The sequence below is a fragment of the Geospiza fortis genome, unplaced genomic scaffold, assembly GCF_000277835.1.
Source record: "Geospiza fortis unplaced genomic scaffold, GeoFor_1.0 scaffold1532, whole genome shotgun sequence".
Taxonomy (NCBI): Eukaryota; Metazoa; Chordata; class Aves; order Passeriformes; family Thraupidae; genus Geospiza; species Geospiza fortis.
Genome location: NW_005054627.1, coordinates 232,642 through 245,080, shown reverse-complemented (window position 1 = coordinate 245,080; position 12,439 = coordinate 232,642). Strand labels below are relative to the sequence as shown.

Below are 12,439 nucleotides of genomic sequence, written 5' to 3'. Positions count from 1 at the left end.
AGAACCACAAGACGAAGGAGCAGATCGAGAGGCTGCTGCAGGACGGCAAGCACGGGGAGCTGCGCGAGCGCCTGTGCCACCGGCTGAGCTTCGGCACGGCCGGCCTGCGCTCGGCCATGGGCGCTGGCTTCTGCTACATCAACGACCTCACCGTCATCCAGTCCACACAGGTGAGCTCTGCGGGAGCCCCTGGCCCGGGGGGTCCTGCTGGGGTCCTGCTGGGAGCCCCAAGCTGGGACGCAGCAGCGGGGGGAAGCATGGAAAGCTCAGTGCTCGGAGATGAGGCGGCTTGGAGAGCTTGGGCTGGGCTGGGATTTGGCCAGTGCTCAGTCTGCCTCACAGCCCTGTAGCTGGAGATCTTATGAGCTGCCTTAAGAGCCTGTAGTATAATATATAAATACTTGTATTTATATATTATACTACAAAAACAAAGCAGTGAAAGTAACGCAAACGAAAGAAGCGAAGCCCCGACCAAACAAGCCTGTTCTTTTGTTTTCAGCATGAGTTGTGGGCTGAGTAAATGACATAAACTGTTTATTTGTGCTCATCTCTAGCCTTGACTGTTGAAAATAGAATGGGCTGGGGTATTTGGAGCACTTGTGCTTGGGAAACCAATAAAATGTTTGTTATGACAAAAGTACTGAATTTTACCTGTTTTGACAGATACACTCCCTTTCTATAAAAAGTAAGATCAAAGATGTTTTATGGCATGGTTTAGCAAGGGTTGGTAGTACTGTGCACCTGAACTTTGCAGCTGGTTCCTCTCCGCAGGCTGATGCTCTCCCCTCCCTCAGGACGTGTGACTGGAATTACAATTTCTGTTGGCCTAGGGTGGAGGGATGTGCTTGGAACGTGGGACAGCTGGGGCTCCCCAAAGCTGTTTGACATTCTGTTGTCTGAGCTGTCCAGCTGGAGCCCACACTCTTGTGGAGAGGCCAAATTCCAGTGCTGGTTTGGGAGCCTTTGTGTGGAAGTGCTGCTTTGAATCCCAGCCTTCCCTCTGGCAGCTCTGCTCTGCAGGATCTCCTTGGCCCTAGCAAAAGCTTCCCTTGGGTGTCTCACCTGCAGGCTGGACACACCCTGGAATGATGCTTCCTGCCCTTGTGCTGCAGGTGTGCCAGCCTGCCCTGCCACAAAGGCTGCAGTGCCATCAGCAGCTCCAGCTGGACTCTGGATGCCGTGGGAGCAGATGGATAAAAGGGGCTGAAAAGTCAGTGTTTTGTCGCCAGGGGTGGGTTTGTTAAAAGCAGCCAGGCTGCTGTGAAAAGCCCTGTTTCCCTGGCAGCAGAGGGGGTTTTTGGGGGTGAATTCCCTGCCCTGGGGTGTGGGGTGCTGCTCCCTGTGTGGGGCTGCTGGCACAGAGGGAGGAGAATTCCCTGTTGCTGGGCAGGGCATGTGTTGGCAGGCTCGGTTTGGGGGGCACTGCTGGTTTTTGGGAGTTGCAGCCCGGGCTGTGTGCCTCTGCACAGCTGCTATTTCTGGTTGTTTATTGGAGCTGCAGATCGGGCTGGGGCACGTGGCCTCTGGGGGTGGGCTGGAGCTTTCTGCAGTTTCTGAAGTCAACTGCAGCAGGTTTCAGCCTTTTCTGAGCACTTTCACAGCAGGAGCATGGGCAGCCCTGGCGCTGGGTTTGCCCTTGCCTGGGGCAGGAATAACTGGCCAGTCAAATATCAGACTTGTAATTCATACTTCCTTCAGTTAAAATAAGCTGTAGTGAAGTTGCACGTGTGTTCTGTGTCCTCCATTTGAGCTGGTTTTTCTTTCATTTGACTTTGTTTTTATCATTTGATCTTCACTTGATTTGATTATATTGATGTTATGAAAAGGCAGGTCCAGGAAGGCACAGAATATTCAGCACTTGCTGAGGACTCTGCTGAAAATGGCAAGTTTTAAACTCCACGTAAAGCCCTGATTCCCTGGCTTTTCTCCTGCTTTGATGCATGTCCAGGTGCTGTATTAGTGGGAAAGGAGCCTGTCACTGATCAGTGACAAAACCAGCCAGCTTTGCATCAAGGAGTTTCCTGCTGCTTAAATAGCAAAGCTAAAGGTAAAAGATGAAAAATGTAAATGCTGGGCTTTATAAAGCTCTTCCTGCCTCTCTGGATTTCATCAACCAAAATTCTTTGGTTTGCTCTTGATACCATCCCTGTTCCCTCTCTCCTTTTGAGCCTGAGCATTTGGGACAGGCCATGCTGTAGATGTGGGCTTGCTGTGCTCCGTGGATTTTGCATCAGGAAATCACCTGAACCACGCAGTGGGAGAGGCAATTGTGACACTTCAGGCACCTGAGGAGAATTCTGGCTTAGATCTGAGTGCTGACACCTGCTAATGAGCCATTAATTATCACCACCAGGTGCACTTGTGCCTCTTCAGAAGTGGTGGAGGTTTAACGGCAGAAGTAATTAGGGACACTATCACAACCTGAGTCTTGTTAAGGGGAAATAGAAATTCTTTAAATTGAGCAGCTTTGCCAAGGGAGGAGTTAACCCCAGAGGTGCTGGAATTCCAGACTGCCCTTGGGGCACCTGGAGGAGGATTGGTGTGAGCTCAGGCAGGGGCTTTGGGCAGTGGAGAGGCTCTGCATTCACTTCCTCGCTGGCTTTTATTGGTTTACTTTTATTTCCTGCAGCTTTCACAATCATGTTTGGATAACTCAGTCCTTTGGGGCTTGCTGACTTCAGCTGAGGACTCTGTGGCTGAGCTTTAGGGGCTGATTTTGAGCAAACTGCTCCGTAGCAGAAAGTGAAGACATTCCTGCTTTCCTGCATGCCAAATCTTAGCCTGAATAGGGGGTCTGCTATAGGAAATCGGCTGTTCATGTCCTCAGGTGTTGTCCAAGTCAACCTGAAGAGTTTTCCCCATTGCTCTCTCCTCTCCTCGCAGCTGTGAGTGGAAGGTTTGGCAGGGTGAGCACTTGGTGTGTTTTGGGTTCAGTTTTGGGCTCAGGTGACTGCAGCAGGGGATCACAGCCTCCAGGCCTGCCACCGTTCAAAGGGTTCTCTTTGTTTCAAGAGTAAATATATTCCTCTCCCTGTGTAAACAGGCCATGCTTTGGGGCAAATCCTTGGAGTGCCTGCTTGGACCTGGTCTCCAAGGCCTTTCCCAGCTTGGCAATCTGGGGTTCTGAAGGGCCAAAGCCATTTAAGGAAAGGGAATCCTGGCTGGACTCCGGGGCAGGAGGCAGGCTGCCTTTCCAGATACCAGAGAAAAACATCCTGAAGGGGATTGCACCAAGTGCTGGCTGGGGGAAAATCTGTTTAGTGCTGCTACAGAGCTTCCAAAATATGGGTTTCTCTCAGTTCAGTCTTGAGAAGATGATTTGAATAAATGAAGCACAGTATGGATTGAAAATGAGTGTTTGCTTCCTGAGGGTTTGTTGTTGTCCTGCTCACTTTTATTTCCCACCACGGTTTCTCTGGTTTCTTGCCTTCTTTCAGAGACCACTGGGGGAAAACCGCTGCTGCTTTTGTGACTATTGTTTGAATAAGTTTGTGAATGTATTGATGTGCTTGAGCTGTGTTTTGCCTGCTGACATGATCCATCCTTTGTGCAAGATCACCCTCAGTGTTTGTGTGTGTGCAGCTCAGCTAATTCTCCTTTTCCCCTTGTTTTTTTGTTTTTGTTTTCTCCAGGGCATCTACACGTACCTGGAGAGGAACTTTTCAGACTTTAAGCAGAGAGGCTTTGTTGTTGGATATGACACACGAGGTCAGGTCACCAGCAACTGCAGCAGTAAGAAGTATGAGTATTGATTACATCTGCAAGACTAGAAATGAAATTGTGGCTTTAAATGCTTTCTGTCCTGTCAGCACTTTCTCTTTTGGTTTGGGATGAGCTGGGCACGCTCTTTCCTCTCCCACTGGAGCAGTGATGAGGAGAGGCTGGGACTAAATCCTTCGTTTGCCAGCACAGGAGGAGTGTAAGGCTGCTTGCTGTCCACCAGAGAATTCACAGATTAAATCATTAGGCTTAATGTGCCTGGAGTGAAATCAGAACATGAAGGTAAATTCAGAGTATGAACATCCAGCTGGAAACCCCTGGATATTAGTGCACTTTTTACACTCTCATTCTCTGGTGTCTCACACCTTGCCTGGGGGAAGGATAATTCCACCTGCAGCCTGCTGTAACCCTGTGTGTCCTCACTTTGGGGGGATTTTACCTGGAATGCTCAAAATGTGGGCTTCCAGCAGTGGCACACTGTGCTCCTTGCAGAGAAAGGGGAGGAAACTGCTTCCTGAATTCTCTAAGGAATGTTAATCCCTTGTCACTGGGGAGCACAACCCACGTGGGTAATGGCGTGCTGTGCAAAAAGCCAAGCCAGTGGCTAATTAGTGTTTTGGCAAGGAGGAGTTAATTATTGTAGCTGTTGTTGTAACTAACCGTTCTTTTCCTTTTTACGTGTAGTAGTATTTGATGTTCTGGGGATGAAGAAGTCCCTGGTGCAGTAGAGCACAGATTGCAGCGAGTCTCTCCTCTCCCCTGCGGTGTGTGTGGCCCAGTTTTCCCCACACTGTGGGTTAGGCACGTTCTGAAGATGGGGAGGTGCAGGAGTGATGTTCCTTTTCAGCCCCCCAAAGCCTGGGATTGAGCCTGCATGGTCACAGAGGTGTTTGACACATGCAAGCAGCGCCTCAGTTCCTGGCTGCGTGTTCCTCCCGTCCGCAGAGCTGAAATCCAGCTGAACTCCCCCAAAAGAGCTTCCCCAGCACTGTGGGCAGCGGGGCCTGGGGGATGGCAGGTCACCCAGCTGTGTGACATTGACCAAGCACAATTCCAGTGGCTGCAGCTCCCAGCTGAGCTCTCAGGCCCTTCCAGGGGCTCTCAGGTGGCTTTTGGCAGCTGCTGCAGGGGAATTCGGAGTCATTGAGGGGTGGGTTGCTGGTGATGGAGAGAGGGAAGTCAGGCATTAATGCCTGTCTGTGAGAGCAAGGTGAGCTTACACCATTTAATATCTCCTCTATTTTGCCTCTGAGACTTCCCCTTCTCTCCTGAGCTGTGCAAAAGAAGTTTGGTATCTGTTACCTGGGGGAGAATGAGCTTCCCAGGGGCTTGAAAGTTTATAATAGTGAGAGTTTATGAGTTTATAATAAATAGTTTATAAAGTTTATAATGAAGTGAGATTTAGAACTCTGGGCACTGTTCCTAGACATTCTGGGATGAGGGGTGCCGCTTTGCAGGGATATTTTTAGGAGTAGCTCTGCTTCCTGGGCACGGTGTGGAGCTGCTGGGCAGGGCTGGCAGATGAGCTCTGTGTGGGATTCCCAATCCTTTCCCAAAGCTGCTGCACACATCTGGTACTTCAGGCTCCCTGGGAAGCTGGCTCTGTCCTTGGGCAGAGGATGGGTGTTGTGTGTCTGTGTGTGGGATATCTGCTGTGTTTAGCTGAGGGGCTGCAGTGCCCAGCAGCAGCTGGAAGTGCTGGCTCACGTTGTGCAGCTGAGCTCTGACCCTGACTGTGCAGTTTGTAGGACACATAAGCCAAAAAGCAGTGCAGTGCCTGAGGAAACAAGTGCCTGGAGGTGGCAGGAATTCCATCTGGGCTGCCCTGGGGAGCTGGGCTGACTGGATGTTTTCTTTTTCCTCTTGGTAGGCTTGCAAAGCTCACTGCAGCAGTCCTGCTGGCAAAGGATGTGCTGGTGTACTTCTTCTCCACCTATGTCCCTACCCCCTTTGTGGTGAGTCACCTTCTCGTCCTGTTGTTGCACCACAGTTATGGGAGTATTTGGGTTTGCTGAAAAAGAGAGCTAGAAATTTCCTTAAATTCTGTGATTTAACAGAAAAACAGAGGCTGTTTGGTACACCTGGCTCCTCAAGGAGGCTGTAACAGGGATGTCACCAGGTTCCTCAGTGCCTCTGCTTTTAATGCCTCAACACCCGGCCCTTCTGGTCACAGCAGCTTTTCCTTGCATGCTTTAAATCCTTGCTTGAATTCCATGAGCGTGCTGTGTGTCCTCGCTTTGAGGGGAGGGCTGGAATGCCTGGGCAAACCTGTGACTGCTTTTCCAGCAAGCCTTTGTGTGAATCCCGTGGTTCTGGGTGCTGTGGCGGGCTGGGCTGAGCTGTCCCTGGTTGCCTTGCAGCCCTACGCCGTGCAGCAGCTGGGGGCCGTGGCTGGGGTGATGATCACAGCCTCCCACAACCGCAAGGAGGACAACGGCTACAAGGTGAGCGAGCCTGAAACCCACGCGGGGACACCTGCCCCTAGCCCAGGCTGCTCCCAGCCTGGCCCTGGAGCCCTCTGGGATGGGGCAGCCTGTGCCAGGCTCCCCTTGTGTGTGTGTGTGTCCATTGGAAGGATAAGTTATGTGAAATAATTCATCCGTCCGCAAGCTGACGCGCTGGTGAGAGATAAGAGCTCACAGTTTGTGTGTCTTGAGCATGAATCTGCAGTGGCATTCCACAGAGTCTAAGCAGCAGCTGAAGAGGTGCCCCAGCACTTTGTGTGTTTGAGGTTTAGAACTCAGTTTAAAACTAAAGCCAGAGCTGAGGTGGATCCGTGCACACAGCAGGGCACTGTGCTGAGGGTGGGGATGATTGGAGAGTGGCTCCATAAAACACAGTAGCACTGGTTTTATTGGTTTTCTGCCCTGGTTTTCTGGGCTTTGAAGGGGGGTGGGTGGCTTCCCTTGGCAAGCTTGGGCCAATAAAACCATCCACAATAGCAAGTGCAGTGTTTTAACTGAGCATGTCCTTCCTCAGCTCTGTAAGAAGCTGAACCAAGCTCTCATCTCTAGCTGAGCATTCCAGAAGGCCTGTGGCAGGTCAGTGAGTGATGGCAGTGTGAGGGAAGGCAGAGAGAGCCCTTGGGGGTGCTTGAGCTGCTCCTGCCTTCCCTGGAGCACATTGTGAAGTTCTTCACCAGCCTTGTTTCTGCCGAGCTGGAGCAGAGAGTAAGGAGAGAAGCCGCAGGCATTTCCCAGGTGCTTCATTTGTCAAGAAGCAATTTGATGTTTGTGTCTTCTGATACAAACATACCAGAAGTTTGGAAATATATCATCAGTTCACAAAGAAGTGAACAGCAGTCTGTTTGTGCCAGGACCCCAGTGTGTTTCCTGGTCTTTCCCAAGAGCTGTTTAATCTTTCACATTTCCCGTGTGGATTTCAGCAGGTTCTGAAGGTTTTGGGCCGTGTGGCCTGGAGGTGACAGACCCAGAGGTGAGGAGGCAGGGGCAGATGATGTGAGCAGAGTCTGCCCTGTGAGCTCAGCCTGTTGGCAGCAGAGTGTGGGGAAAGTGCCCTCCAAGTCTTTCACAAAGGCTTTATTATAGCAGGGGTTAGATACGGCGTTTCCACTCCGGAGGGTGTTTCCAGCTGAGAGATTAGGGCTGTTCAGCTGTGGAAAAACACGGGCCTTGGCACGCTGCTTATCTGCCCTGCTCTGGGTGCAAACCCAAGCTGTGTTCCCTTCTCCAGAGCAATGCCAGCCCTGGGGAAGGTGGTGTTTTCCCTCTGTTGCAGTTTGCACAGCACTCCCACATACAAGTGCCTGCTTTTGGTTTCTCACAGCCTGCTATTTCAGCTGTGACAGTTCAACACCAGCTTTTGTGAAAACAGCTGTGTTGCTGTGTTAGCTCCATTTCTCTGCTGTGAGCACAGAGGTTCATGCTGGATGACTCCAAGTGTCTTGAGAATCAAGCCAGTCAGATGCTGGATCCTCTGTGTGGCTTAGGCACAAAGTACGTGGAATCCTTTAGATAAAGGAATTTATCAGGTTAATAATCTTTGCAAATAAATTGTGTCTTGTTTCCTTCCTCTTACCCCAGGTTTATTGGGAAAATGGAGCACAGATCACCTCTCCTCACGATAAGGAAATTATAAAATGCATAGAAGAGTGTGTGGAGCCATGGAGTGGCTCTTGGAACGAAAATCTGGTGGACACCAGTCCCCTCAGGCAGGACCCTCTGAAGAAAATTTGTGACAGCTACATGGAGGACCTGACCAAGATCTGCTATCATAGGTATTTTATAAAGCAAAAAGTCATGTTTTTAAGTAAGCTGTGGGTTGCATGTGGAAAAACTGACTGCAGACAGACTTCCCTGTGTTCTCTGAGGTGTCATCAAATTCACGGGTCACCATCCTCGGGGTTAAACCACTTGGTTGAGAATAATAATGAGAATAATCTGCCTTTGGGAATTAAGGTACTGTGAAACATCCCAGTGGAAACCATTTAATGCAAGTGAGTGTGCTCTGAGAGTGCTGAATAAAATGCAGAAATTCAGAGTAAAAGTGAGGTGCATGTGCATAAAAAGATTCAGTCCGAAGGTTATGTGGGGCAGAGGATGAGAATAAAAGGAGGATGATGGATGGCATGAAGCAGAGCTGGAATAACACTTTAAGGTGGTGGAAGAGCTTGAGTTTGATGTAGAAATCAACAGTTTATTCTTGGGAGACTTTGATCTGTCTCAGCAGAAGGTAAATACATCCTTTTCCAGGAGAAGCAGCTTTGACCCAGCGATTTCTAGTGCAACATAAGCACTTTCTCTGATTCCTTTGAAATGAATGCAGCGATCAGCAGAGCAGTACACAGAGGAATTGCAGTTTGCTTTGCCTTCCCCCATGAAAGCAGTCTTGTTACCGGGCTCAGAGGCCCTGCTGAAGCTGTGTTTCCCCCGCAGGGAGCTGAACGTGCAGAGCAGTTTGAAGTTTGTGCACACCTCTTTCCACGGAGTGGGCCACGACTACGTGCAGATGGCCTTCAGAGCCTTTGGCTTCCAGCCCCCCATCCCAGTTCCTGAGCAGAAGGACCCAGACCCCGACTTCTCCACGGTCAAGTGCCCCAATCCTGAAGAAGGAGAGTCTGTGCTGGTATTCTGGTTTCTAATTCATCTGATTTCTGTGGGGAGAAAACAAACGGAGGGAGAGAACAGGGGGAACCTGCTCTCAGCTGTATTGATACAGGGGGAAATCCATGGGGAGTTTTTCTTTTAGATGTAAGTAGGAAGGCTGTGGGTTTATTCACTCTTACATTTTGGTGGCTTTTGTCCCTCCTTCTCCCCCCAGGAGCTGTCTCTGAGGCTGGCAGAGAAAGAAGGTGCCAAAATAGTAGTGGCCACTGATCCAGATGCAGATCGGCTGGCAGTGGCAGAACAGCAGGAAAAGTGAGTGGTGGGACCCTCTCTTGTGTCTTCCTGCAGAAAAGGTGGTGACAGTCACAGAACATCCCCAAATTCCCAGGCACAGGCCTTCAATCCACTATTTCCCTTTTTCCTTCTTTATTTTGTCCTTTGGTATAGCTCCAAATGCATTTTAGATCAATTCACCCAGCAAAGAGTAGATTAAATACTTGCTGGTGTAATAGTAAATGGCCAAACAAAGCTAAACTGGAAACTGAGGGGCTACTGAAGGCAGTAAAATCATTTTGTTTGCTGTGTTTTCTTTTATATCAGGCAAACCTTCCTTGATGGTTGTCATGGGCTTCTTTGGTGGAGTGGGGTTTTTTGTTTGTTTTGTTATTTTTAATTTTAATCCTTTGCTTTCCCCTGCTTGTTCATGTTGAACAGAAGTTACTTTTCTCCCACTATCAGGCCCCAGTTCTGATGGCAGTGTAAGTAAAGGCTGAGCAGGCCCTGCCTGCAATGCTCACGTTGCCTAGGCTGCTCTGTGTGGGTCAGTTCTAGGCTGCTCTCCTGCTGCTGGGCCATCCAGTGCCAGAGGGACCCTGGGGCTGTGGGCCTGTAAATCCTTGAGGTGTGGTAGGTGTGGAGTGCGTCAGTAGGGTGGCTTTGCCTAGAGCAGCTTGGCAGTGCTGTGCTCACATCCCCTGTTCGGTGGCTGCAGAATTCCTGTTCAGGGACTGCAGAATTCCTGTCCCCCAGCCCTGACCTTGCCCCTCTGGGTGCTGAGTGCCTTCAGCACCCCTCACCTGCCTGTCCCCACAGTGGCTGCTGGAAGGTGTTCACGGGCAATGAGCTGGCAGCCCTGTTTGGCTGGTGGATGTTCTCCTGCTGGAAGGAGAGCTGCTCCCAGGATGCCGACGTGAGGAATGCCTACATGCTGGCAACCACGGTCTCCTCCAAGATCCTGAGGGCAATTGCACTTAAAGAGGGGTTTCACTTTGAGGTGAGTGTGCGTGCTGTGGGGCTGTCTCCATCCAAACCCTGCTCATGGGGTGAAAGGAGGGCAGGGGACATCCAGGGTTCTGGCTGGGAGCTCTGAGGGATTCCAGCTTGCAGAAGGTGTTCTTCCACCCACACAGGCCTGAGTTCAGTCTCCTCAGTGTTCTGGGGCTGGGGGATCAGCGTGGGCAAAGCTCAGTCCCCGGGACACAAATGAACACCTGGATTGCAGATAACAGGAATACCTTAGCTGTGGTTATCCGAAATCCTGCTGTGTGAGAGAAGGGGATTTGTGCAGCCTGCCCTGCTCACTCTGAGTGATGATGGGTTTGGAAGGAGCACTTGGAGGTTACACAATGGCCCTTCAGGTGCCCTGTGCCACTGGGGTTTGGTTTTGGCTTTACTTCAGGCAGAGGAGCTCCTGTGTACAGATCTTTAATGCACAGCTTTGTGAAGGACTTACAAAAAAAGAAACTGGGGGTGCTCCCCCCAGACTGAGAGTTTAGCTCCTGCATCCAAATTAAATCTGATTTCTGTTGGACGTTAGCCAGAAGAGAGCTAAGTGCCTGAAATCATGGCACAAACATACAAAGGGCCAGGCCTTGTTTATGCATGTCTTAATTAAATCCATGTGCAAGAGGAATAAATGTTTTGCCAAAAAATGAGGAATTTAAAATTGAAAGCAACTCTGAAAACCATTTTGAGTGACTGGCCAGATAATCAGGGTGAATGTCAGTTCTCTGTAGTGGATTTGGTTCTCTCTCTAAATACTGTTTCTTTTGGTTTTTTTTTTAATTGAAAAAGGACATACTTGACTGAAAGAAAAAGAGAAGCTAGGAATTTACAGAACCTCTTGGTCTTCTCTAAAAGCTGCCCTTCCTTTTTATTTGTGACTTCCTTGTCTCCAAGAAGAGCTGTTTCCAAGCTTTTGGCTGCTTTTGCATGATTTATGTAAACGCCCCCAGAACGTGCTCTCCCCTCCCAGCAGCTGAAAGTGTCACTTTTATATTTCTGTAGCTTTTCCTCCTGAATAACTGTGTCCCATCTGATGGGCAACACAGATGATCTGATGTGATCTGAGCACCACAGTACCCTGACACACTTTTGCCTTGGTTTGGTACTCGTGTCCTACTTGAGTATCCACAAGGAAAATCCTTTCCAGTGGCTCTTTGCCTTGGACTCCTCACAAAACTGAAAATATGACTTGTCTGATGCTTCTTTACTGTCCCTATTCTGCTGGTCAATTAATTAGATTTAAATTTAAGGAAATCACTTTAAAAAACCCAGAAAGACATCCTCTAGCTTTAGTGTTTTGACTCTGCAGCAGTCTTTCCCATTGACCCTAAAATTCAAAATACATTCTTATATTTTCTTTGGTGTTTTGGTTTTTTTTAGTCTGAACTGAACAGTGGCTATACCTTTTTTTCTTTGAATTGAATCTAAATTGAAAATATGTATTTTGAGCCCTCTTTTTTTTCCCCCCTTTTTTCAGGAAACACTCCCTGGTTTTAAATGGATTGGAAGCAGAGTGAAAAATCTCCTAGACAATGGAAAAGAAGTTCTCTTTGCATTTGAGGAGTCTATTGGTATGAGTGCTGGTATCCCTTTAAGCTGCTGAGAGCTGAGGGGGGAGTGTGACTAGGAGGGACTGATCTTAGCTATGAAATAAACCACACAGAAAATGTGCTTTATTTTTATCCTAATAGCATTGATATTTTGCTGTCAGCAAACTGACTTGCCAACTCCCACAATAAATTGTATCTGACTTGCTGATTCTGGTGTTTGCTTATCTTTCCAGCCCTATAACCCCCAAAATCATTAGATTAGATGAGAAATCATTGGATTTCTGCTGCATAAGCAGCAATAAAGCAGCCTCCATGTCCTGGCCAATCTTCCTTTCCAGGATCAAAGGTTAGAGCTTCAGTCAGGTAAATCAGAGGGATAACCTGTCAGGTTATTTTCCCACCATGCCTTTTTTCTCCCTAGGCTTCATGTGTGGCACATCAGTGCTGGATAAGGATGGAGTGAGTGCAGCCGTGGTCATTGCAGAAATGGCAACTTACCTGCAGGGCCAGGGCCTGAGCCTGGCACAGAAACTCGTTGACGTTTATGAAATGTGAGTGGTGCTTTTCATTAGAATATTCTACTCTGCTGTTTTGGAGCTGGGAATCATCTAAGGAATATTTATTTTAATATGGGCAAAGGTTTGTGTCCCTCAGATGTTTTCTCATTGTAAGTTGTTTTGGGGTTTTTTTGATGTGGGATGGATTAGAGCCCATCACAGCAGATATCACAAGGGGCTCTGGGAGGGCTGGAGAGGGATTTGGGACAGGACACAGGGAATGGCTTCCCAGTGCCAGGAGGGATCTGTAACAGAGCAGGAA

The 12,439-nt window shown here is 49.0% G+C and overlaps 1 protein-coding gene across 1 annotated transcript in view; it reads left to right on the top strand.

Moving 5' to 3' along the window:
* Window positions 1-12,439, top strand: part of PGM2L1 (phosphoglucomutase 2 like 1) — a 17,340-nt gene continuing 4,901 nt past the window's right edge. The window contains exons 1-10 of the mRNA XM_031064785.1: window positions 1-170; window positions 3,633-3,739; window positions 5,591-5,675; window positions 6,081-6,164; window positions 7,764-7,957; window positions 8,616-8,805; window positions 9,001-9,098; window positions 9,879-10,059; window positions 11,548-11,641; window positions 12,042-12,171. Of these exons, the coding sequence (XP_030920645.1) occupies window positions 117-170; window positions 3,633-3,739; window positions 5,591-5,675; window positions 6,081-6,164; window positions 7,764-7,957; window positions 8,616-8,805; window positions 9,001-9,098; window positions 9,879-10,059; window positions 11,548-11,641; window positions 12,042-12,171 (1,217 nt within the window). The 5' untranslated portion in view covers window positions 1-116. The remainder of the gene's footprint in view (window positions 171-3,632; window positions 3,740-5,590; window positions 5,676-6,080; window positions 6,165-7,763; window positions 7,958-8,615; window positions 8,806-9,000; window positions 9,099-9,878; window positions 10,060-11,547; window positions 11,642-12,041; window positions 12,172-12,439) is intronic.